This window comes from Setaria italica, chromosome IX (genome assembly GCF_000263155.2).
Source record: "Setaria italica strain Yugu1 chromosome IX, Setaria_italica_v2.0, whole genome shotgun sequence".
In the NCBI taxonomy this organism is placed as follows: Eukaryota; Viridiplantae; Streptophyta; class Magnoliopsida; order Poales; family Poaceae; genus Setaria; species Setaria italica.
The window spans coordinates 44768730-44792462 of record NC_028458.1 but is presented as its reverse complement, the minus strand read 5'-3'; the positions used below and the strand labels follow the sequence as shown (position 1 = coordinate 44792462).

Below are 23733 nucleotides of genomic sequence, written 5' to 3'. Positions count from 1 at the left end.
TGTCTTGGGTATGTCACAAGGTCGAATCTTGATTTGGTGATAACCCGAACGAAGATCGATCTTGGAAAACACTTTTGCTCCAGCTAACTGATCGAACAAGACATCAATGCGTGGCAGTGGGTACTTGTTCTTGACTGTTACCGCATTGAGGGGTCGGTAATCCACACACATCCGTAAACTGCCGTCTTTCTTCTTCACAAACAGGGCGGGGCAACCCCAAGATGATGTACTGGGTCGAATGAAGCTATTTTCCAACAGATCATGCAACTGGGTCTTCAACACGGCTAACTTAGCGGGTGGCATCCGATAGGGTCTTTTAGATATCGGGGCGGTGCCAGGAACCAACTCTATGGAAAACTCAACTTCTCTATCAGGTGGCATACCCGGCAAATCCTCTGGAAACACATCTGGGTACTCACAGATAACAGGGAGGTCTTCTAAACGGACTCCCAAGAGAGGGTGGGCACAAGGAGTCAAAAATGCAGGATGGGTCAAGAATAAGGTAGAACTGCCATGAGAGGGCGAGCTGAGGTAAAGAGATCGGGCTGATGTATCTAGAACAACATGATGTCGGGCCATCCAATCCATGCCAAGGATGACATCTAGACCTTCTAGGTCAAGGATGATAAGGTTTTCCTTGAAGAGGGTAGGACCTAGCTGGAGAGGTACAAGAATAATGACCTGATCCGACGTTATCCTCCCTCCAGGAGTGGCGATCACATAGGGTTCCTTAGTGTGACCGACACTTAGCCCACATCTTTCCCTTGCCTTACTCCCGATAAAGCTATGAGAGGCTCCCGAATCAAACAACACAACAACAGCTTGATTTAAAACAAGGAAGGTACCCGTCATTACTGGCGCACCTTCGGGGAGGTCGGTCAAGCTGGTGTAGTTGAGTCGGCCTTGTCGGACTTGCACCTTGGGCCTTCGTCCTTTGGCTGCCATGGGGTTCTGGCCTTGCTGCTGATTCTTGTTCCTGGGGCAGTCCCTTGCAAAATGTCCCTCATTGCCGCAGGTAAAACATCGATTACTGGCTGCCGGGCGAGGTGGCGTTGGCAGGGTCGGCCGGGGCACTTGCGGTTGGAAGCCTGGGAAACGAGGCATTGTTGCCGGCGGGGGTCGGGCGATCCATTTCCCTGACTGCTGGGGTCGGCCAGGGGTTTGTGGAGGAACCATCCGGAACCTTCGGGTTGGCGGACTCGGAAATGCCACAGAGGCTTTCCTCTTCTGGTCGGCCTGGAGAGCTTGCATGCAGTCCTCCTGGGAGATGGCCAGGTTGACCAACTCGTTGTAGGTGTCCACCCGGATGGGGTTCAGCCTTTCCCTGAGCTCCAAGCTCAGTCCTCGGCGGAATCTGTCCCGCTTCTTCTCATCGGTGTCCGCATGATAGCCAGCATAACGGCATAGGTCATTGAACGCTTGGGCGTAGTGCAGCACATCCCGAGTTCCTTGGGTGAGGGCCAGAAACTCGTTGAGCTTGCGCTCCAGGAGACCTTCGGGAATGTGATGCGCCTTAAACGCTGTCTTGAACTCGTTCCAACTGACTACGTGGCCAGCAGGTAGCATGGCATGGTAGTGGTCCCACCAAAGCTGTGCGGAACCACGCAGCTGCTGAGCTGCGAACCGCGCCTTGTTGTTGTCGGGGCATGGAGCGGTGAGGAGCTCGAACTTGGACTCGATCGTACGAACCCATGCATCAGCGTCGAGCGGTTCTTGTGTCTTTTGGAACAGCGGGGGCTGCGTCCCCAGAAAGTCCTCATATCTAGCGATATGCGGCGGCTGCTGTGCTCTTCCACCATGCGGCTGTTGTTGTTGTCCTTGCACTAGATGCCTTAGCAGCTCGGTTTGGGTTGCTAAGATTGCCTCCAATGGCGATGGTGGCGGGGGTGGGGGAAGATCCTATCGCTGATCACTACCACTGGGCACAGATTCAGACCTGGTGCGGTGCGCCATCTGCAAGAGTTAACGCCCCATCAATTTCATAACCTTAGGTGTACTCCAACAAATGGAACGTATGAATTAAATCCCTTAATGCGACTCTTGCCAATGGTGCATCACACATCCTCATAGAGGAAGCACATTCCTCCCATTCTCAGCATAGATAACCTCTACTTGTCCTGGCACTCCACTTCAGGCACACATGCCACATACAAACTCCTAGGATCTGATCCTCTAAACCAAGGGGTCGGACACGGTACGCACTAGAAAAGGGTCGGACGAGGCGGAAACTGCCTCAAAGGTCGGCGCACTCGGTTTCACAAGCCGGGGTCGGCTCAAGAACAGGCTCCCCGAAAACAGCATAGGGCTACGGCGCAACTTACTCAACCCTAGCATCCCCACCATACGAAAAGGATCAAACTATGCACCGGGTCGACTTTATACACAGCGATGTTTCAACACAGGGAGTACTCAACTCAAGGCTAACCTATTACAACTTTTTCCAAAATCTAGGCTGCCGAGGAGTACAACAAAAAGAAAGAAGGTTCCCTGAGAACCCTTAAGCTACCACTGGACACTATGAGTCGGAGAAGGGGCGCCATTTTCTTCTATGTCCATGCTGGACGCTCCCTCGTCTTCCTCAGGGTCCTCCTGAGCTTGAAGCTGCATGTTGAGGGCATGCATATCTTCAAGCTCAGCTTGGTGCTCCTCCAGGTGGGCATTGGCGACTGCCAGCTCCATTTCCACCTCCATCTTCTCCTCCGAGAGCTCTATCATGCCGTCCACGAGGTCGGCAACTTCTCCTTCTAGCTCGGAGATCCGATCCTGCATATCATGGATCTGGATACCACGCTAGATCAGCTGGTAGGTTTGGCCTACCAGGTCTCTTCTTGCTGCCTGGAGGTAACCATGGGTATCTGCAGCCGTCCGGGCGAAGAGAGTCATGGCTCTTCCTTGGAGCTCTATCAACCGGTAGAGGGCAGCCATGCACTGGACGTTGGTGGAGATGGTGACCATGGCGTAGGTGGTGGCCAACACCTCGATGTTTCCAATGCGGTCAAGCCAGGCCGGGTCCAGCCGACTCCTGACGGGAAAGAGACCGATCGGGTCTAGCGTGATCTCCACAGGGTGCAACTGACAGAACTGGGTGAGCAACTGAAGGGTGGCGGATTCCCATGTATCTTCCGGAGCAAGACCATAGGCTATTATGCCTAGAGAGGGCCAGTCGGGCCGGGCAAGGGGAGGTGGTACCAACGCTTGCACCTGGCACGTCTGAATGCCCTGTTCCATATACAGCCGCCCAGCATACAGGGGAGGGGACTGATACCCAAACCACCTCAGCGTATCCCACAAGATCGCGGGAAGCCCCTCGAAATGCAGGCACGTTGACTGGAAGGTACCGTCCGCTCCAAAAACCACATATCCGGGAACAGCCATCTAGAACCAAGAAAACCGGAAAACCACGTGAGATAACTCTAAGGATCAGGGGTCGGATAGAGAAGCAGAAGGGCTTAACCAAGAGCAACTAAGAGAAACTAGAAATCCTTAGATCCAAAAGAACTCTTTTGAACAGGGTTGCTGTTGAGAAAGAAACATTACAGATTTTAGGTATGACGCATGCACGGCCTACCGTACTCTCAACCAAAAACAACTGCCCAACTTTGGGTCTTACGCGGTCAACGCCGGTGACAAGGCAACCATACGTCTCTCCCTATAATAACTAGTCGGTTCTAGCAACGTCTTAACGAGCGCGTTTAGCAACCTGCAGAAAACACCACACACGAACCTTTCGTGCCAGCACCCACGAAAGCGTTCCCAAACATTACCGCTCACTATAGGAATGGCACCCATGCGTTTAAGGCTGCATGGACAGCACTCAACCGTGGAAATAGGTTCCTTCCGAATAGAACCATATAACCCTTCGCATACTCGTGATGCGGCATCGGCACACGTATGACAAACGTGGCGAAACAACCGTGCCGATAGGTTCGTTGGAATCGAACCGTACCAACCTTTGTATGGATCACATACGGAACCTGCGCACGTATAAGAGACGTGGGAGAAAACAACCGTGAAGATAGGGTCCCTTGAATGGAGCTCCCTATCGACCCTCGCATGCTCGCGATGCGGAATTCGGCACACGTATGATAGACGTGGCAAAGTGCTGGAGGGGTTAGCAACATAACCAAGTACTTATTAGTCACCTAAAACAACCCCAAAATCCCCTAGGGCCTCTCGCACTAGGTCATCCTTAACGATCGTACGAGATTTTCAAAAGTTTCTTGCAACTTTTATGTTTTCAGAGAAGTGTTTAGGGCTCGTTGGGTTCTCTGAAATGCTAAACACGGCTCTGATACCAGCTGTGGCGGAACCACCTCGAATTAGCTTGATTAAGCAGGGTTAAGCCGCCTAACATGCGACGTTCATGCCTAAACCGAGCTAACACGAAGTGCCGTCGGATTTCATCCGATTTAACCACTTGAACAGGATCGAGTTTAGCAAACCCACACGAAGGTGAGTGGTTACAGAGAATACAACAAGTCCACTGAGTTAAACAAGTTTTACCCATTTTTTGTTCAACCATAAAATCCAACATCAGAGTAAACGACAGAGAAAACACTAGCGGAAGACTTCGTTGGGGTCGGATGTCCGGGCGAGGCCAGCCAGAACATCACTGAGTCCTCTCCTCGCCGTCCGAGGAGGGGTCCCACTCGACCGTCCAGCTTGGCGGGAGCTGGGGCAGCCAAGCACCAACCAGAGAGGGGTTGGACGCGGCAACTTCACCTGAAAACAGAAGCCACAACAAGGCTGAGCTACTAAGCTCAACAAGACTTAACCGAAAGGAGTAAAGACTACTCCTCCTTCTAAACATGCAAGCTGTTTGGCTGAGGGGTTTGTTTGCCAAAAGCACTAGTAACCTTATTTCAAGTTTTAGCTCCGGTTCTAGGTTCATTTACCAGTCTAGGTTGTGCAACCTATTCTAAGCAATCATAGAGCCAATCAAGATGTGTAGATATAACAACAACGTTGCCATCATCAGATTCCTCATTTACTCAGGGTGACATAGCGATCAAGCAATCTCAAACTATGAGAGGCAGACGAATCGATTCGAGTTCTTTAACCATGCATGGTGAACCTAGCCCCACGACATCCGCGCACCCGGAGGTCGCTTCCTGTGTCGGCCTTCCCCATCAATCCCCTAACCCGTGTCGGGCCCATTTCCTTTGGTGCAAGGTTCCACAGACCCGGCCTCTGCCGTTTTGTGACCACACATTGCCACCACGTGCGACAACCAGCAGGGGAAACTCCGTTCCAAGAACAATGGGGCGACCGCTCACGTCTAGGTTCAATCCGGTACTAGGCTTCCTCATCCCATACTAAGTATGAGGCTAGTACTTTCAAACACTTGATCACGAACACCACCACTGTCGGGCCTTAGCAAGATTTCATAGACAAACGGGGTAACAACCATCCACCAAAGAGTTACCAAAACCCTGCCCCGTCCATCGTCCTTATGGTTTTAACAGGAGAGTAAACATGCAACTCCTACAACTCGCGAGTGATAGGAAATTACTCGACTTTTACCGTCTCCTAGTTAAGCAATGCAGCTACTCGGTCCAACAGCTAGTGCTCAGATCATGGGTTACCGGAATCATGCATCTAGGGTTTCACACAACTCCTATACGTAAATGCACAAGCATGTTACAGAAGGCATGCGCAAGTATGGTAAAACACATAGGACTTTCATGCAACCGGGGCTTGCCTTCAAGCAAAGGGGACGGAAGCTGCTCGACTTCTGGGGCGACTTCGGCTTCCGCGAGCAGGAACTCATCTCCAGCTTCTGCTTCTGGTGCCGGGTGGAGCTCGTAGAAACCGTCGGCGAGGTGCAGCTCTACACGAATGCAATGCAAGGGTTAGCTTAGACGGTTATTTCAACAGCAACACTGGCTCGCCTGAGCCTAGAAACTTGCGACAAAGAGCAGGGGGTCATGGTGGTTCGAGAGAGCTGATGATGATTAAAAGGTAAGGGGTAGGAAGGAACTAGTGGTCTGATCCTTGAACTAGAGGATGTGATAACTAGGATCCTTAGACGCAAGTGCTAAAGGGTTCCCAAGTTTTACACTTACACCCTCGAGTTGAAGAAAAAGATCACAGCCAAGCCCTCGGGCGAGGCGGATAAGGGTCGGCGGAACAGACAGGGTCGGGCGAGACGGAACCGGGGTCGGGCGGATAGAAGGGGTCGGGCGAGGCGGACTGGGGTCGGCAACTCACCTTCTTCCTGAAAGGGAAACGTGGGGTCGGGAAGAAGCGGACTTGGGCAGAGGGACTAAGGTTTGAACAGAAGCTAAGACCGGCAATGCTCCGACGGCGGCGCTGCTTCTTGCGGATCACAAGAGAGCTTTTACGCAGCACGGAGGAGCAGGTGACTTGGAGAAAACTGAGAGAGAACTGAGAGAAGAACTCCTCAAGAATTGGGTGGGTGGCGCTAGGAGCTTGAGCAGGGAGCTAGAGAAGGCTGAAGGCAACAAGGGCGGAGGGAACTCCGGCGACGGGGGCATTCCTTTTATAGCTGCTGGAGCAGAGGAACGGAAACGGCGCGGAGAGAGAAGGGGAGCGACGCGAAGGCCGGGGAGAAGCAATGGAGTGCTCTGCCATGGCGGCGATTGAGCAAACAGGGCGGTGCTGCAGAACTCCGGGGGTGACGCCAGCGATCATTGCGCTATACCGTCAGGGCGGCGTAGGCGCGGGTAGACCGGTGGTTGGGATTTGGCGGAAAGCGAGCGTCGTCGTGCGGAAGAGGTGATAGAAGCGACCGGTTAAACGGCGCTAGAATCGAGGGCGCACAGGTGAGAAGACAGGCGGACGCGGGCGCGGGGGAGAGCGCAGAACAACAGATTGTCGGGCGGCTTCTGACAGAGCGGGGAAAGGAACTGTCGCGGCCGCGGTCGGGGTTGGCGGTGGAGGAATCGTCGTGTAGCGACGACCGGGCGGCGCAACTGTAGCGGAAGGGACGGAAAGATGGGCGACATCGGGCTCTGGGGCCGGGATCTGGTGGCGTGATGATGGGCGCGGGAGGCGAGGCTCTGCAGAAAGGGGTGCAGAGGGCTTCCGCTGCCATTGGGGAAAAGGGGCGCGGGAACCCACTCGGTCGCTGGCCAGAGACAAAACTGAGCGGCAGGCGTCGGAGAAGACAAGCCACGCGGCAGGAAGACTCTGAAGCGGCCATGCAACTCGAGTGCGGCTGTCGCGGAGGATCTGGAAAAGATCTCACGGGTCCACCGGTGGATAGATCGGACGAGCGAGGAAGATCAGCAGGATCCGACGGTGAGCCGAACTCGCCGGGGTCGGAAGAGGAACGAAGCGGGAAGGGTCGGATCCAGGGGTCGGGACTGGCGGAAGACTGAGCACTCAGGCACGGTTAAGCAAGACAGATAACTAAGGTCAAGGGCTCCGACCAAGATTAACTGGGAAGGTTTAGGGGTCGGTCGTTACAGCTAGATCCACGAGTTGCAACAGGCGAGGGCGTGGGAGGCGCGGCAGGTGTGTTTCGCCAAAAAGGTGTAAACCCTAGGGCGCCCCCACCCCTCTATTTATAGAGGTTCCTAACAGGCCTCTGGGTCCGAGGCCCATTAGTACTTCTAAACCTAATCCAACTCGGATCACATCCGAATTGGGCTTCCAGCCCCTTAAGTGTGTGACCCTATGGGTTCGGATACGTATAGACATGGCCCGAGTACTCCTACTCGGCCCAATAGTCGGTAGCGGCCTCTAGCAAGACGTGCCAACTCCTATACGCACACGAAGATCATATCAGACGAACCATCACAACATAATATACATGCTATTCCCTTTGCCTTACGATATTTGGTCTAGCTTCAAGCTGACCGCTCTTTCTCGATCCTGTGATTCGGAATCCCTTTGTAGGTTAGCTCTTAACCGTACGTAGCATGGCCATGCATTTTCGGATCCGATCACTCGAGGGGCCTAGAGATATCACTCTCAATCAGAGAGGGGAAAATCCCATCTTGATTGACCATGTCTCATAGCATGCTTCTTGACAAACCCGAAAGCTACATTTATAACTACCCTGTTACGGCGTAGCGTTTGATAGCCCCTAAGTAGGTCGATCCACATCTTGAATACATGCGACAATCTCAGGTCTAAGGACAAAGCGTATATGTTGTTTAAAGAGAGAACTACTTCTCGTGTTGGGTCAGTCCTAGCACATCTCTCCACATGTGTCCACATTATTAGTTCAACATCTCCATGTCCATGACTTGTGAAACATAGTCATCAACTAATATATGTGCTAGTCTAATATTCATGTGTGTCCTCACATAAATTCCGACTAGGGACAACTTTAGAATAACCATACAAGTAAAGAGTTTCACATACAATTCACATAATTGCAAATCAATTCAAGTAGCCTTTAATGGATATTCAATGAACATAATATACAAATCATGGATACAAATATAATATCATCATCTCTATGATTGCCTCTAGGGCATACCTCCAACAGGCTTCCTACTAAATCTAAGATTTCGATTTTGGGTGATCTGCGTTAATGTTGGAAAACACAAAATACAGCACCGGTACACAAATTTTGTTCTGTCTTGGAAGCTGAAATGCTTTGCCTATTTTCTGACACAGCCTAAAGCAGGCAGAGGCCAGCGAAGCCTTGTGGGCTATAGCTGCTTCTCCTCCTGTACCATATAGGATCCTCACTGTTAGGGTCACTCTTATATATATATGTCTATAGTCCACATACCAATGAGGTAAAGTTAGAGTGGAGTATGAAAGGGTGTTAACATATTTATACAGCAAGGCTTGTAGCTTGGCTCGGGAGACATCCACACTGCCGGAGGATCGACTTCCAGTACCGGTCAGTAACACCCCTTCAGTACCGGGCGCCCGACCGGTAAATGCCACAACATTTAGTACCGGTAAGCCCAACCGGTACTAAATGCGCCATTTAGTATAGTCGATAACACCAACTTGTACTAAACTGCGAGCCATATCGTACTGTTGCGGACGACAGTTTAGTACTGGTTTACTAACCCGTATTAAAGTTTATTCCTTTCTTTTTTTTTGTTTACCTTTTTGTTTTAATTCGTTTTCGTATCCGACATCGCGCTGTTCACTTAGCATGGCCAATTTTGGCAATCCAAAACCAACCAAAAGTCAACAGGTCAAGGTCAGTAAACAAATCTCTACCTGAGGCGGCTATTGGCCACCATACTTCTATTATGAAAATCTGGCGCTAAAAGGTGTTTGGAAAACTATTTCAAGATTCTTTTATGATATTCAGTTAGAGTTTGTGGACTCGAAGTTCTTTTGTTCTCTGGTATTGGAGGAGCGGAGGTGCTTATTGTTGGTCCATCTGCATCGTATTACATGAAAAATGGATATAGAGCTTCGTATTAGATAAAGAATTTGATCAATATTAGGTAGGGGAAAGATAGAGTAAATGCGTTTATAATATTTAGTCCTCACTCTAAAAAACTCTCCATTCTCCTAGTTCTAAAAGATCAACAAGTACTCCATTTGTAACATAAAACTCATTCTAAAAAACTCTCCATTCTCCTCACTCAAACTCTTCATTCTCCTCGTTCTAAAAAATCGACAAGTACTCCATTTGTAACATAAAACTCATTCTAAAAAACTCCCCATTCTCCTCACTCTAAAAAACTCTCCATTCTTCTCGTTCTAAAAGATCAACAAGTATTCTATTTGTAACATAAAACTCATTCTAAATAACTCTCCATTCTCCTAACTCTAATAAAGAAATAAGTACTCCTCTTGTAACATAAAACTAGCTCATTCAAAAAAAACCTAGAATACTATGACCAAGGAGGGAGAATGAAGTTGCTAACCGGTCTAGTGAAGAACCCGATCGAGTAAAGAAAAACAAAGCCCGAGCAAATGGTTGACCATGCTTGGGGAGGAAGGAAGCAGCTGATTTATTGAGCAAATGGTTGACATTAGTACCGGCTGGTAGCTTCAACCGGTACTAAAGGGCATTCTGACCATTTAGTACTAGCTGAAGCCACCAATAGTAATGTATGGCTTCGTGTGGAATCGAGTTGTCGGCCATGTGGTCCACGTGCCCCATTTAGTACCGGCTGAGGCTCCAAACCGGTACTACAGGGGCTTTAATGGCACTGTGCATGACGACCGGTACTTACACCGCGCGTTAGTACCGTAGGCAAATACATCCGGTACTAAGACGTTGGATGAATGCTCAATTTTCTAGTAGTGATTAGGAGCAATGGACATGGATCAAACGAAAGTAGTTGTGCCAGTCACCGCCGCTCCCTTGACACCGGGCTGACGCGCAAGGTGAAGTCATGTTATCTTATGAAAAGCTATCATAAGACAAGTTGGTACATTTGCATGTAGAGACATTAGCGAAAACACATGAGAGCTTGTTATCGGAAGTATCTTTACCTGCACGCAGGTTGTTGTACCAGCCTCTGTTGTAGTTGCCGACATTCCCCTCTATTGGGCATAGAAGCTAGACCTGGGACCTTTGCCTGATGCATCCTTTGGTCTATAAATATCCCTAAGGCCTTACAAATACAATGAGTTTTGAATAAAATATAGATGTTCTTGAGCCACATTTCGTACACCTTTAGCCCATAGGACCTCCTTCCGGCTTTAGGGCTCATTAATGTTGTTTGGGCTATTGTAGCCATCAATATATATCTCTTTCCATCTTAAGATCATTGCTATATAAGCAATGCACTATAGTAGATTTCATACAAATGAGGTAGAGTGATATGTAATGGTAAAGCCATCACCAAATGGTACCTCGGTGTTCATATATACCCAACGATGCTAAATAGCTAGGCTTAGGAGCCATCAGGAGCAGTCACCTTTGATATACCCGCAGGAAATGTCGGATTATCGCAACGGTTCCATTAATATAATATTCTAAAGCTACCATGTTGTTGTCACATCCTGAATTTTTTGAATTTCAGGATGTGATTAAAAGGAATAATTAAATAATAATTTTCTCCTAATTTGAAATTTTTTTGCCATAATTAATTTTTTACAAGGAAATGTAGTATAGGAAAAATAAATTGTTGTTTTTCTAAATTAAATAAAGTTGTTCTTTGTGTCTGCATTCATGCCGAGGCATCTAGGTATTTCTTGAGTGAAAAAGGTTTTAATATGCACTTAGACGATGTCCAGACCCTTCTGAGAATTTTTCAGCTTTTTCTGGAATTTATTCTCCTTTTCCTAGATCTAAACCTAATTTTTGGAAGGTTCTAGAATTCTTTTCACGAGCTCCAAGTATATTATTTGGACTCCTCGTGTCCCCATCTATATTTAGGAATTTTTCTTGAATTTTTGGGATTTTAAAAGTATTTTTCATGAGTTAAATGATTTATCTTGAATCTTCTGGATTTATCTTTATACGCGGAATAATTTTCTAAAAATAATCTTTTCTTTATCATAACGGGCCGAGCCCGTGGGCCTGACCCGCGTCGGCCGCTCCGGCCTATCCCAGCTGGCCCACTCCGCTAGCAGAGCCCATCTGGGCCGACGCCACCGCTTCCCCCAGCCTGCACGGCAGCGCCACCGCCGGGCCCTCGGCGTGCGCACCCAGGGCGGGTGCAGCCCCGCGCCCTATGAAAAGGCGCCGCCCGATGCACTGCTGCCACCTTGCCCTGCTACTGCTCCCTTGCGTTGCCGCCTCGCCTGGCTCTGCGTCGCAATGCCGCTCACGCCGCCGCCTGCGGCCCCTGTCGCCTCTCACGTCCAAGCCGCCACTGCCATCCGTGCCACCGAGCCGCAGCCGTTCCGCCAGTCGCCGCCATCGCAGCGCCTCTGGAGGAGCCCCGTCGGTTGAAGCCTGAACCGACCGCCACCTGGCCGCCGTCCCTCTTGTCCATTCCCCATCCTCGCCGCCGACCCTCGTCACCCGGAGCACCGGCAAGCCGGCTAGCCAGAGCCCCCAGCGAGAGGAAGAAGAAGACCCGGCCTTTTTGCAGTTTAGCCCTGAAAGATCATATAATCTTTAGTAGTTCCCCTGTGTCTTGAAAGTATTACAGATAACCCCTTAGAAGTTCTCTTTTCTCACAAAAAGATCCAGTCCATGATCTTTTATAGATCTAACCCTGATATTAGATCTATTCACGAGCCCCTGAGATCTACAATTATTTCTGTCTAGGAACCTTGTCTTTGCCATCAAACCTTTGTTTTAGCTCTGTTTTAATCCGTTCAAGTTGCATTAGGTTCATAATAGCATAAATTATACGATAGTGGTGATGTTGTCCATCATTGCATGTATTTGAAAATAAATTTAATATTAATTTGATTATTGCCTATTCCAATACCTTTTCTTAATGAGAATTTAAATAGGGTTTAGATCGGTTTTTCGTAATCAATATTAACTTGACCAATACCATTTAATTAGGTTTTCTTGACCAATACCATTTAATTAGGTTTTCTCAATAAAATCAAAATAGAGTGTACCTCGGCTTTTCATAATCAAACTTAGTTTGATTAATACTCAACATTGAATCAACTCTTCCAAATAAAAGTTGATTAGGTTTTTACACCGACTTTTATAAATAAACTAGCACAGTGCCTGTGGGTTGCAACGGTTATTACATAGTCCGTATTAGAATAGAAGATAGAAACTAACACTTGGCACAACACACTATTAACCACTAAATCGCCATAATTCAAAATTCACGCCTTGACTTTGATTCCGCAACCGTGACTCGGATCTGCCTGCCATCCAAGTCCTGCATTACAACACATTTTCTAATTGAAATGACAATGCAGAAGATACACACAAAAAAACAGCAGGATGTAGAACTTACGATTGGATCAAGGTTTGATATGGCATTGTTGACCTCCTCAGCAGAGCCATAGGTGACAAAACCAAATCCTCTTGATCTGCCACTCTCCCTGTCATAGGTGACCTTAGCGTCAAGCACCCGCCCTTGCTCGCTGAACAGGTTCTCAAGCGTCGAGTTGTTGACACCCCATGCGAGGTTCCCTGCTACGTAGATCTTGTTTCCTGAATCGACAATGTTTCCACCACCTCCACCACCCCTTGGTGCTCTTGGTGCAGAGTCATCCCTAGGCGATGGTGGCCCAGAGTTCACCCTTAGTGGTCTGCTTTGAAATGTTTGTTTGAGAGGCAAGGCTAATTAGTCAGGAGCTCAATCTGCTATGACGCACTATGCATTCAAGAGAAGTAATTCAGTTCCAAAAGCTATGATGAAGTTGTTCCTAAAGTTTTCAGTTATGCTACGATTCACATTTCAACCTTTTATAGAAATGCATCTGATCTTTGTCTGTTTAGTGTTGCTATATCTTTTTAGTTTTCCTTCAACTGGATAGTTAATCTTCTCCAGAAGCATACCAAGAGAAAGGTAGCTTAAACCATGGAAGTATACTCACATAACCGTTGAATTGCTCAACAGCAGCTCCGGCTTCTTCAGCTGAAGACATTGTCACGAATCCAAATCCATGGCTTCATTATCCAGTCATTCTATCATATACAACCTGCAAAGAAGTTATGAACTATTAGAAACTTAGAATAGTGAAGGCGAAATAGTGAAACGCAGAAGGTTCACTCAATGCATACAGCTCTGTTGGACTTCACAATTCGAATATTGTTTCGATTTCTGGTCATAATTTACCACAAGTACATAACCATATCAGTGTTTCAAATAGTGTAACAATATGCAACTTTACTCAATTACTCCTGACTAAATTCGGTCAAGTTGTCCAGTACTCCAGTTCCATTCCAGGTGACCATACGACAGTGAGCAAGACTTTTTTTAAAGAATAATATATTTCTTATTTTAGAAAAAATGACAATTTCTGACACTAATTACATAGACGGGGCGGCACAATTAACTCGTATATACCTCGACCATCTCGACGGAGCCGACCTGCTCGAAGAGCCTGACGAGCTGCGCGCTGTCGATGCTGAAGGGCAGGTTCCCGACGAACAGCTTCAGGTCCTCGGAGAACTCCTCGGCTCCCTCCTCCTCCTCCTCCTCCACGCCCTCGGTCTCGTACTCGGACGGCACCGCGACGGCCACAGGCTCAAACACCAGCTGCCCCGGTGCCGAAACGACGCACAGCAACAGCCTAAAAGGGAGGAAGGCGGAGGCCATGGTCGCAGCGGGCTTTGGGGAGGATAGGGCCAGGAAGCGAGGTGAGAGGGAGGTGGAGAAGAGCGTGGCGACCATGACGCCCGGGATGGGGATGAGGATAAGGTTTCGGGGATTGAAGAGTTGGAGGTGAAGGTTGATGGCATGGGAGGAGTCGAGAGAGCGAGGAGGACCTTCTGGACATCAAGTGCCGCCTCGAGGGGCTGGCACGATGGAGGCTCGCAGCTGGCGTTGACGCACAGGACCACCCTGCTGTGCTCCAACTTGTCCGCCTATTCCCACTCCTCCTGCTCGCTGACGAGGGAGGGTAGCAGCAGGGCACCCCGCTCCGGCCGCCGCCCATGCTCAATCCCCCGTTGCGCCTCTATTCCTCTCTGTTTTGAGAAGCTTTTCCCCTTAACCCCCTCCCTTCTCTCCTTTTTCCACCGAAACCTCCCTCTCTTTAGAATATAGACTGTGGGTTGATTACTAAAAACTTGAGGGACTTTTTTGTAAAATGACCACGACGGTTGAAAGAAACATCCTCTCTTTAATATTAGATATAGATATTAACTTGAATAATACCAACTTAAATATATTTTCAATAACAATTTGACCAACTTAAATTGTAAAATATACGTTTAGATTTTCATAGAGTTTAGCCTTTCTAAAGTCAAATGTTAAATTGTATAATCTATACTTCAATATATGTAATTAAAATATGGTTAAGTTATAACTCGTTTTTTCTTAAGTACTGATAAAATGACTAATGTCAATATGAAATGTGTTTTCTAAATAAAGTTTGTTTAGCCAACATGACATATGTGTTTGTTCGATTAGTTGTTCTCACCTTTCTAAAGTTAAGTATGTAATGGGTATAATTTATACATGGACATTTATGAATAAAACTTGACTAGGGTTTACTTCGGTCTTTGAAAATAAAGTATAAATTGCAATAATTCCAACTTAGGGTATTTTCTTTCTGATATATCCTTTACATATATTTTGCAAATTAAGATAAACCTAGCATCTAGTCTTTTGTGCTCTCATGAACATAAATCATTCAATAGTCGTTCTTTGTCAGCTTTAGCTCAGTATCTCTTCTGAAGATCTAGTCTTCTGTAAAGCTTTAGATCTTTCCTGTTCCAGCTTAGACCATGTTTCCTTTATAAATCTAACCAAGCTTTTCCTTTCAAGCACACTTTGAGTGCTTTAGTGATCCAAATAGTTTATCTTAGAGAATCTATTATGCCTAGTACTTTGATCATGCTTGTCCCTATTTCTTTTACAATCCTATATCCAGTTCATAGCTGTCCTATATCCTAGTTGTCTCTTTCTGAGTCAGCTATATTCTTTATGGCTAAACCTTTTGCAACCATCTCTTTGGAGCCAATCTTGTTAGTTTGTTTCTCCGCCAACTAGTTCAGTTTAGCTTTGTCGAGTTTGTTGTCACTGTAGTCTAGTTGTTCTCTTCGTAGACTAGTCCTAAACCATAGTATACGCTTTTCTTCTACGCTCTAGAGTACTCTGTTATTGTTGTTCTCGTTCGTTTCACCTTAACTTATATGCTAGCAGTGTATGTTTACATATTGCTTGTTTTTAACTTCATTGTTAAAAGTGAACTTGACTAATTCCTATTCAATTAGTTTTCTAAATAAAAGTTGATTAGGTTCTATCTCGATTTTCATAAATCGAGGTTTAATTGATTAATTCCTATTTATAACCAGCTTTTCTAAATAAAAGATATCTAATGTTATACATCGGTTTTCATAAATAAATTTAATATGCCTAATGATAATATAAATGCATTTTCAATAGTAATATGTTTAGTTGAACACAAAATACAAAGTTATTCGATTAGATGTCTTATACCTACTCTGTGTTTCTAAAGTTAAATTTGCATAGCTTGTACTTGAACATTTACAAATAAAATATGATTAAGTTTATCGCATTTTCAATGATTAGATATAATTTGCTTAATTCCAAATACAGTATTTCTCTGAAATAACCTATGTCCATGTTTTATTTAATTAAAATGGATCAAGCATATACTCTTTTTTATTTCTTTTATTAATCAAAGCTCTCGATAGTTGTCTTGTCGACCATAGTTCCGTTCTCAGTGTTTCCAGCGTTTGCGTGATCCTAGAATCGAGCCCTATCCTTTAGTACACTCTTTTAAAGCTTTTCTTTTGGTTTGGTGTACTGTTCTTAGTTGTATTTATTTGTTTTACTTGTATGCTTGTGCCCGGTGATTGCTTCGAGTAGAAGGATTGCTGTTCGAAAGATTTGAAGATTAAGAGTTTCAAGAGAACAAGAGCTGAAGAGCACTAAGAGTAACTTTTCGTTGAAGAAAGGCAAGTGTCCCTAACCATCCTTCTGTCTATATTTATTTATAATACCATGATGATGTTAATTGGAACATGGAGCGACCACCCAGGAAAACAATGCAACCACAAGAACTATATGGCTTTGGTCTTGGCTAATTAATTAGAGACTCTAGTCTGGGGTAATCTTACCGAAAGGGCAAGAGGGACGGTGGCAGATGAGGTATAACACGGTCCTCTTTGGAAGTGAGCTTTGCTAAGATACTATGCCCACTAGGGAGGATTATGCTCTGCTACTAATTTGGAAACCTTAGCGGGTTACCACTTACTAGGAAATTGTTGTAAAGGCCTTGTAGCATCCCTATGCAGTCACACCTCGGTAGTGTGATGTGTGCCTGATCAGCACAGCAAAGTTGGGTCTAAAGTTCTTCTGAACTTTTACGCAACTTGTGGTGAAAGTGTACAACCTCTACAGAGTGTAAAAATGATCGATTAGCTATGCTCACGATCAAGAGCGGCCTGAAGTTTTCTAGATGATGCTGAGTTTTAGGCATACGTAGCCCTCAGTCTATTGCCTGTGAAATTTGGAGCCTTCGTTTCCAGGATTAAGCTGTATATCTCTGATAATATGGTAAGTCTTTATTTATAATCCTTTAAGTGATACTGTTGCTGTTATTCATTAATGATGATACTATATGTATGAAACTAGATTCTGGCGTACATATAGGTAGGATTTGATTTTGTTTTAAAACCGTGTGTGACAGTTGTGCTCATTTTGAAGCACATATAAGAAAATTATCAAGTAAATCCAATTGTTTTTTAGCCAGGCAATAATTTTGAAGGTGGGTAGAACGATTAATCTAGTCTTTGTAATTGCCAACGTGTACAGTGACATGTATACATCGTTGCCAGTTTGTCACCTTCTGAATCTGTGAAAGATGTCATAAATCTGGACAGAAAAGCTGCTAGTTAATCCAATTGAGTTTGTAGACATGTTGTTGGTATTGTAAACGCTTAGCGGGTTAAGTTCCATGTGCTGGAACCTCTGACCACCAAGGCTGAATCAGCAAGGTTTCTCATGTTTCGGCTATAAATAATGTTCAAATTGGCGTGCAACACAATTCAGAAGTGATCGTTACGCAAGTCTAAGTAGAAAGTTTTAAAGACACAAATATTCGCTCAACTGTTCCACAAATACAGACAGCACAAATGGATAATCGCAATTTGTGATGATACATTTCCATTCATAAAATAGAAATCTTGGGTATCAGATCATGACGAATATGAACATTCCATAAACTGATTGAGCACTATAAAAGAACTGACCATTGTACAAGCTTGTACATTTTTATTTGCGTGCAAGCATAGAGTCGTCCGTCTGTACTAGCTTTGCAGTTGACAATGGTGACCACGAAATCCATGGCCTCCTCATTCACCAACCGTAATAACATCGTTTGGCTCGTAGGACTGCTGTCCATCCTCTTGGTCGTGTCAGACGTCTATGGCGAGCCTCCCAGCGTGGTGCCCTCTGCGTGCAAGCGTGCCTACGCTGCCAGCGGTGGCTCTTTCACTGAAGACTTCTGCTTGTCTGCCTTCAACGGCCACAGCGCCGGCGCAGCGGACAATGCCGACCTGGCCCTCATCGCGGTCGACCTCGCCACAGCCAATGCCACCGCCACCGAGGCAAAGATCGACACCCTCCTTGGTGGCAGCGGTGCCGGCGCCCTGTCTGAGGGCCTCCGGTTGTGCCGAGAGCTGTACAACTCCGTGGTGCACGTGTACCAGCCAAAGTGCCATGCCGCTGTGAAGGATGGAAGGTATGTTGACGGGAAGCTGTGCCTCCGCAGGACGGCGCAAGCACCTGTGGAATGCGAGAGGTGGTTTGAGCAGCGGAACGTCTCGTCGCCGGTGACCAGGGAGGATGAGATCCTGGCCAAGCTCGCCAATCTCGCGATCGCGCTGACATCGATCGCCTGACCCATGATCCATAGACGCCTACATTTTATATGTGATCAATTCTGTCTTATTGGTCTCCTTATGTCTGGAGCAGTGCTAAACTTCTCAATCGATCATCCTCATCAAAATTTATTTGTTACATAATCACTTTTCAATCGATCATCATCATCAGAGGATAAATTCACTACTAGAAATATGAGCATTCGTTCTTGACGTTTACTAATATGCGAAATTAGTACCGGTAGAAATTTTCGATCCTCAGAGCCCTTTTAGTACCAAGCAATAAAACCAACTGGTACTAAATGGTGACATTTAGTAATAGGCAGTGTTATTGCTCGGTACTAGTGGCCTCTCCACGGGTTACTTCAAAAGAAAAGTGTATCTAACTCCATCACATATGTTGTGGAGGTAAGATGGTAAGTAAGGTTCACGCGAGGCTTGAGGTCATAGGTTCGAATCCCACGTACCGAGTGAAATTCGCATGACTTGTGGCTTCCCGGCTGTTCATCAATTTTTTTCTTTATTTTCTGGGTGCAAAGCCGTTTAGTACCGGTCGGTGTTACTAACCGGTACTAAATGGTGCATTTAGTATAGGGCATTTTAGCTAACAAGTGATACCGGTCAGGCTTCCGGTACTAAATGGGAGTTCCTTACCGGTACTAATTTTTCTGCCCCATCATTATGCCGTCCATCTGTTTTGTGCGCCATCATGTCTACCGATCATCATCAACCAAGGTTGGTTTCAAATCGCTGCACGGAAACTGAAGTTATTCGAACAAATTAGTCTGACCGAAAAGAAGGAATACGCGGATTCTTTTTATGGTTCTGTCCACACAATATCTTCATTCCCATCAAGCACATTCGATTGCCTGTAGATGATTTCAGAATGGTGAATAATGATAAAAGTATTTGCAACATTATTAATTGCTGACAGCTCCCGGCCCTTGCAATCACTACGGGAGACAGAACTTTTGCCGAGTGCCTGGGGCACTCGGCAAAGGCCTGAAAACACTCGGCAAAGCCTTTGCCGAGTGTAACACTCGGCAAAGGGCACACGGCAAATGTTGTGTCAGCAAAGCCTAGTTTGCCGAGTGTCAAAACTCGGACACTCGGCAAACATGTTGCCGACGGCCAAAAAACACTCGGCGAACAGATGTACTCGGTGAATTGCGGACTGACGGCGTCGGGTAACGGCGCGTTTGCCGAGTGCCAAACGGGAGGCACTCGGCAAACACCTGGTCTTTGCCGAGTGCCAACACTCGGCAAAGACAGGGAGTTTGCCGAGTGCCACGCGCCTGGCACTCGGCAAACACGGTCCCTTTGCCGAGTGCCGGCACCCGGGCACTCGGGCACTCGGCAAAGCCGGCTCTGTTTGCCGTGTGCCGGCTCCCGGGCACTCGGCAAACCGGCCCCCTTTGCAAATTTCGACACTCGGCAAACTGACGCCCACGTGACTTCCCCGTGCCGCCGGCGGCGCCCCTCCGTGACGGCCGTTAGTGTTTGCCGAGTGTTTTATTTTTACCGTGTGTTTTTTATGTTACACTCGGCAAAACGGTGCTTCGCCGAGTGTCCGAAAAAAAGCACTCGGCGAAGTAATTACACTCGGCGACGTTAAGCTTTCCCGTAGTGAATAGTACGACAGTTATGGCTTGAGCATTTGAATACTAGTTGAATGGTATCCAATATGTCCAGAAATTATTCCATGCACATGCAAGATATGGGCTGCATGTGGCTGCAGAGGAGCTACGGTCACATCCTACTCGTTCTGTAGCCTTTACGAGGTGTGTAACAAGCTTACAATCAAAACAGTGTTTTCAGCCGGCTTATCATTCTCCAAACAGTATTTTCCTCTCACAACAAATCAGCTGTTTCAGCTTTTCAGCCAGCTTATAAGCTGAAGTGAACAGACCCAATTATTAATGTCTAAAAAGAACGTCACGTACCTCCTAAAATTTTGATCCAAATCCAACAATCAAAATGAACGTAACCATTAATAGATGTGTAAGAGGATGACACCCTTATCAAGATTGCCAACCTCGCGATTGCACTGACCTCGATCGCCTGATCATACACACCAACATTTTGTGGTGAATTCTTTCTTCATATCTTTATATATCATTAGGAGCAGTGACAAAAAAAAAAACTGGTCCACAATAGCAGCGAAGTACTTTAAATTGCATACTACATGCGCAGAAGGAGATGATGGTACCCTTCGGTGTATATAAAGAAGTCACGTATGGTTTAAGAAGAATTCCTCAGGTCTCCAAGAAGAATGGACCTACCAACAAATTTGTGTAGCTACTACAGAACATGCGGTAGCTAAATATTGAACAAGGTGTAGAAAAAAAGTCATTGTATAGGAAGAGCGATGTATGCAAGGGTATATGCAATCTCCAAATGGTAGCTCATTGTGCCTGCGTGTGTTTACCTAGGCTTAGGAGACGTCAGGAGCAGTCAACTTGGATTTTTCAGGAGGAAATGTCTGACAGTATGGGCCATTCCGTCCACTTGAATAGAGGCTGCAAGCTTCAGTTAATGATAGATGTCCTACGAAGCGCCTAGCTTGTGGAAGTACCAGACTGCGAATAAGGACAAACATCCAATACAAAAGTGAGCTCCACGCATGGCTGAACTAGGGCAAAGGTAATGGTTGTAATAATGACGTAGGCATGACATTCCCTCCGTCTAGCACACAACGTGTAGAAGAACAACTGTGCTTTGCTCCATTGTAAGTACGTACTTGGAAGAAATAAAACTGCAAGTAAATCCAGTTGGTTTTGTAGACATTCTGCTGCCTGGCACAGAAATTTGAAGGTGTACAAGGATTAGTAGTTTCATATTTGTAATTGGCAATTAGTAGTTTAATATTTGAAGGTGTACAATGACATGACAGCAGGGTACGCTTGCTACCTTTTGACTCTGGAACAGTGGAACTTGTGATAAAATTATAATAATGTCTGGTGGAGGTTGTTAGAAAAAAATGGATGTAGGACTCTACGGATCAATTGGTGTTACATAAACATCACTGTTCTTTGCTGTGTTACAATGCAGCTGTGTTTTTTTTATCCCCTGTAAACATGTACATAACATCAAGGGACACATTGGAAGACTCTTAATTTCGGGTCCAAGAGCTCAAGTTTTGACCGGTAAACCGGTACGTAACATTACCCGGTATTGATAGTAGTGATATATATACTATCACTGCCATTTCGTAATTTGACCAGCTCTATTTTTTCATTGTCGGATCATATGTAACAACCCGGCAGGAACAACTCATTACTATCGGTTAGTGCAAATCCGGCAGTAATAGATGTGATGGTGATAACTAGTTTGTAGTAGTATCAGTGAATTACTCAGCTACCGTACAATTGCCAGTTGCCTACTAAGGTAGAAATATCTGAGCAAAAGCGTTGAACAGTACTATGTCGAAACCCGAAAAAAAAAAGAACACTATGTAGAGGATGGTGCCTTTAACTAGCTGTAGTGCATATAGCGTTCTTGGAGGATTTATGTGTTGCATGTAAGCTGCAAGTGCCTTCGAGAAGAATGGTCCTACCCCCAAATTTTTGTCGACACTACAGCATGTGCGTGGGCTAAACATGGATCACTATGCAGCCAAGTCGCCGCATAGGATTAAGAAGCATCGGGAAGTTTATTGTTGCTTGTTTCTTTATTTATAACAGCGAAGTTCTATCGCACCTTGAATTTTTTGAATTTCAGGATGTGATAAAAAGAATAATTAACAATGATTTTCTCATAATTTTAAAAAATTTCGCAACATTTATTTTTCTCCACAGCAAATTTATTATAGGAAAAATAATTATTTGTTTTTCTAAATTAAATAAGGTAGTTCTGTGTGTTGCATTCATATCGATGCATTTTGGTGTTTCATGAGTGCAAAAGTTATAAAAATACGTTTAGACGATTTCCTAAACCTTCCGAGAATTTTCTAGCTATTTCTAGAATTTATTCTCCTTTTCTAAGAGCTGAATCCCTTTTTTGGAAGGCTCTAGAATCCTTTTCAAAAGATCCAAGTATTTTATTGGGACTTCTCGCGTCCCAATCTATCTCCAAGATTTTTCCTGAAATTTTTAGGATTTTCAGAGAATTTTCATCGCTTAAATAAATTATCTAGATTTTCTGGATTTCTATTTACACAGGAAATATTTTCTAAAAAAAAGAAAAACCTATCCTATCAATTTGGGCTGAGCCCGTGGGCTCATCCCGTGTTAGGCTGCTGGCCTGCTAAAGCCCATCTGGGCCCAGACGTTGCCGTCGGTTTCCTTGGTGTGCGCGGCTATAAAGGGCGAGGCCCGCACCTGGCCACCGCCCTCCTTGCATCCTACTGCGCCGCCGCTGCCTTGTTGCCTCGCCAGCGCCGCCGACGCCGCTCCACACCTCCGGCAGCTGCCGCCTTGCCTTGCCGTGCGCCTCACCTGCACCGCCAGTAACCGCCCGTGCCTCCCGCTCCGCTCCCTGGCCTCTGCACCGTGCCACCGCTGATGGCCATCGTCGTGCGCTGCACCACCCGCCGCAAACGCTCCTGGCCAAGCCACGATGTGAGCCGCACCGCCCGCCGCCCGCGCCCTGGCCGAGCCACCGCCCGCCGCCACCTCTCGGCCCGAGCGCTGCCGGACCAAACCATCCACTAGCCGCACCACATGTTGTCTTTAATTAGAAGCTATTTAGTGTTCTACACCAGTTTTCATAATAAATGTTAATTTGATTAATGCTTACTCTTAAATATTCTTCCAATTCAAAGCTAATTAGAGATATACCTCGGCTTTTCATAAATTAAACTCAATTTGATTAATGTGTATTCAATTTGTTTTATAAATAAAAGCTACATAGGTTGTATCTCAAGTTGTCATAATTAAATGTTAATTTGAATAATATGAATATAAATGTGTTTTTGATTATATTTTGTTAGTTCAACCCGAATCATAAAGTTATACACTTAGATGCTTTTACATGCTTCTTTTAAAATCAAATGTCTAATTTGCTTGAATTGTGCCTAAATATTTATAAATAAAATTGGACGAAGTTTTACATCGTCTTTTCTATGTAAATATAACTTGATTAATCCAACTAAATCTCTCGATAGCTTTATCTTTTCTTTTACATTATTTTTCTCAATTAAAATAAATGAAGCATGTAGCCCTTGTCTTCTTTTTTATAGTTCAAATCTTTCGATAGCTTTGTCTTTTCAACCATAGTTTTGTTCTCAGCATTTCTTGCGTTCGCGTGATCTTAGAACCAAGCCCTATCCTTTAGTACACTCTTTTAAAGCTTTTCTTTTATTTTGGTGTATTGTTCTTAGTTGTACTTTTTTGTTTGCTTTGTATGTTTGTACCAGTGATTGCTTCAAGTAGAAGGATCGATGTTCGAAA

General features: G+C 45.8%; 2 protein-coding genes across 2 annotated transcripts; one reads left to right on the top strand and one right to left on the bottom strand.

Annotated features, from left to right (window-relative positions):
• Positions 1-12635: 12635 nt before the first annotated feature.
• On the bottom strand, positions 12636-14162 carry LOC101772950 (RNA-binding protein CP29B, chloroplastic-like). Its single transcript, XM_012842635.1, is given in 4 exon segments — positions 12636-12698; positions 12777-13087; positions 13362-13467; positions 13836-14162. Coding segments are annotated over 4 exon segments (807 nt in total).
• Positions 14163-17806: 3644 nt separating this feature from the next.
• Positions 17807-18364, top strand: LOC101759079. Its single transcript, XM_004986892.1, has one exon. It carries the CDS (start codon positions 17807-17809, stop codon positions 18362-18364), a length of 558 nt encoding a protein of 185 aa, XP_004986949.1.
• Positions 18365-23733: the final 5369 nt, after the last annotated feature.

Coding starts and splice junctions, on each gene's coding strand:
- LOC101759079 (XM_004986892.1), top strand. CDS start 17,807: ATGGCCTCCTCATTCACCAACCGTAATAACATCGTTTGGCTCGTAGGA.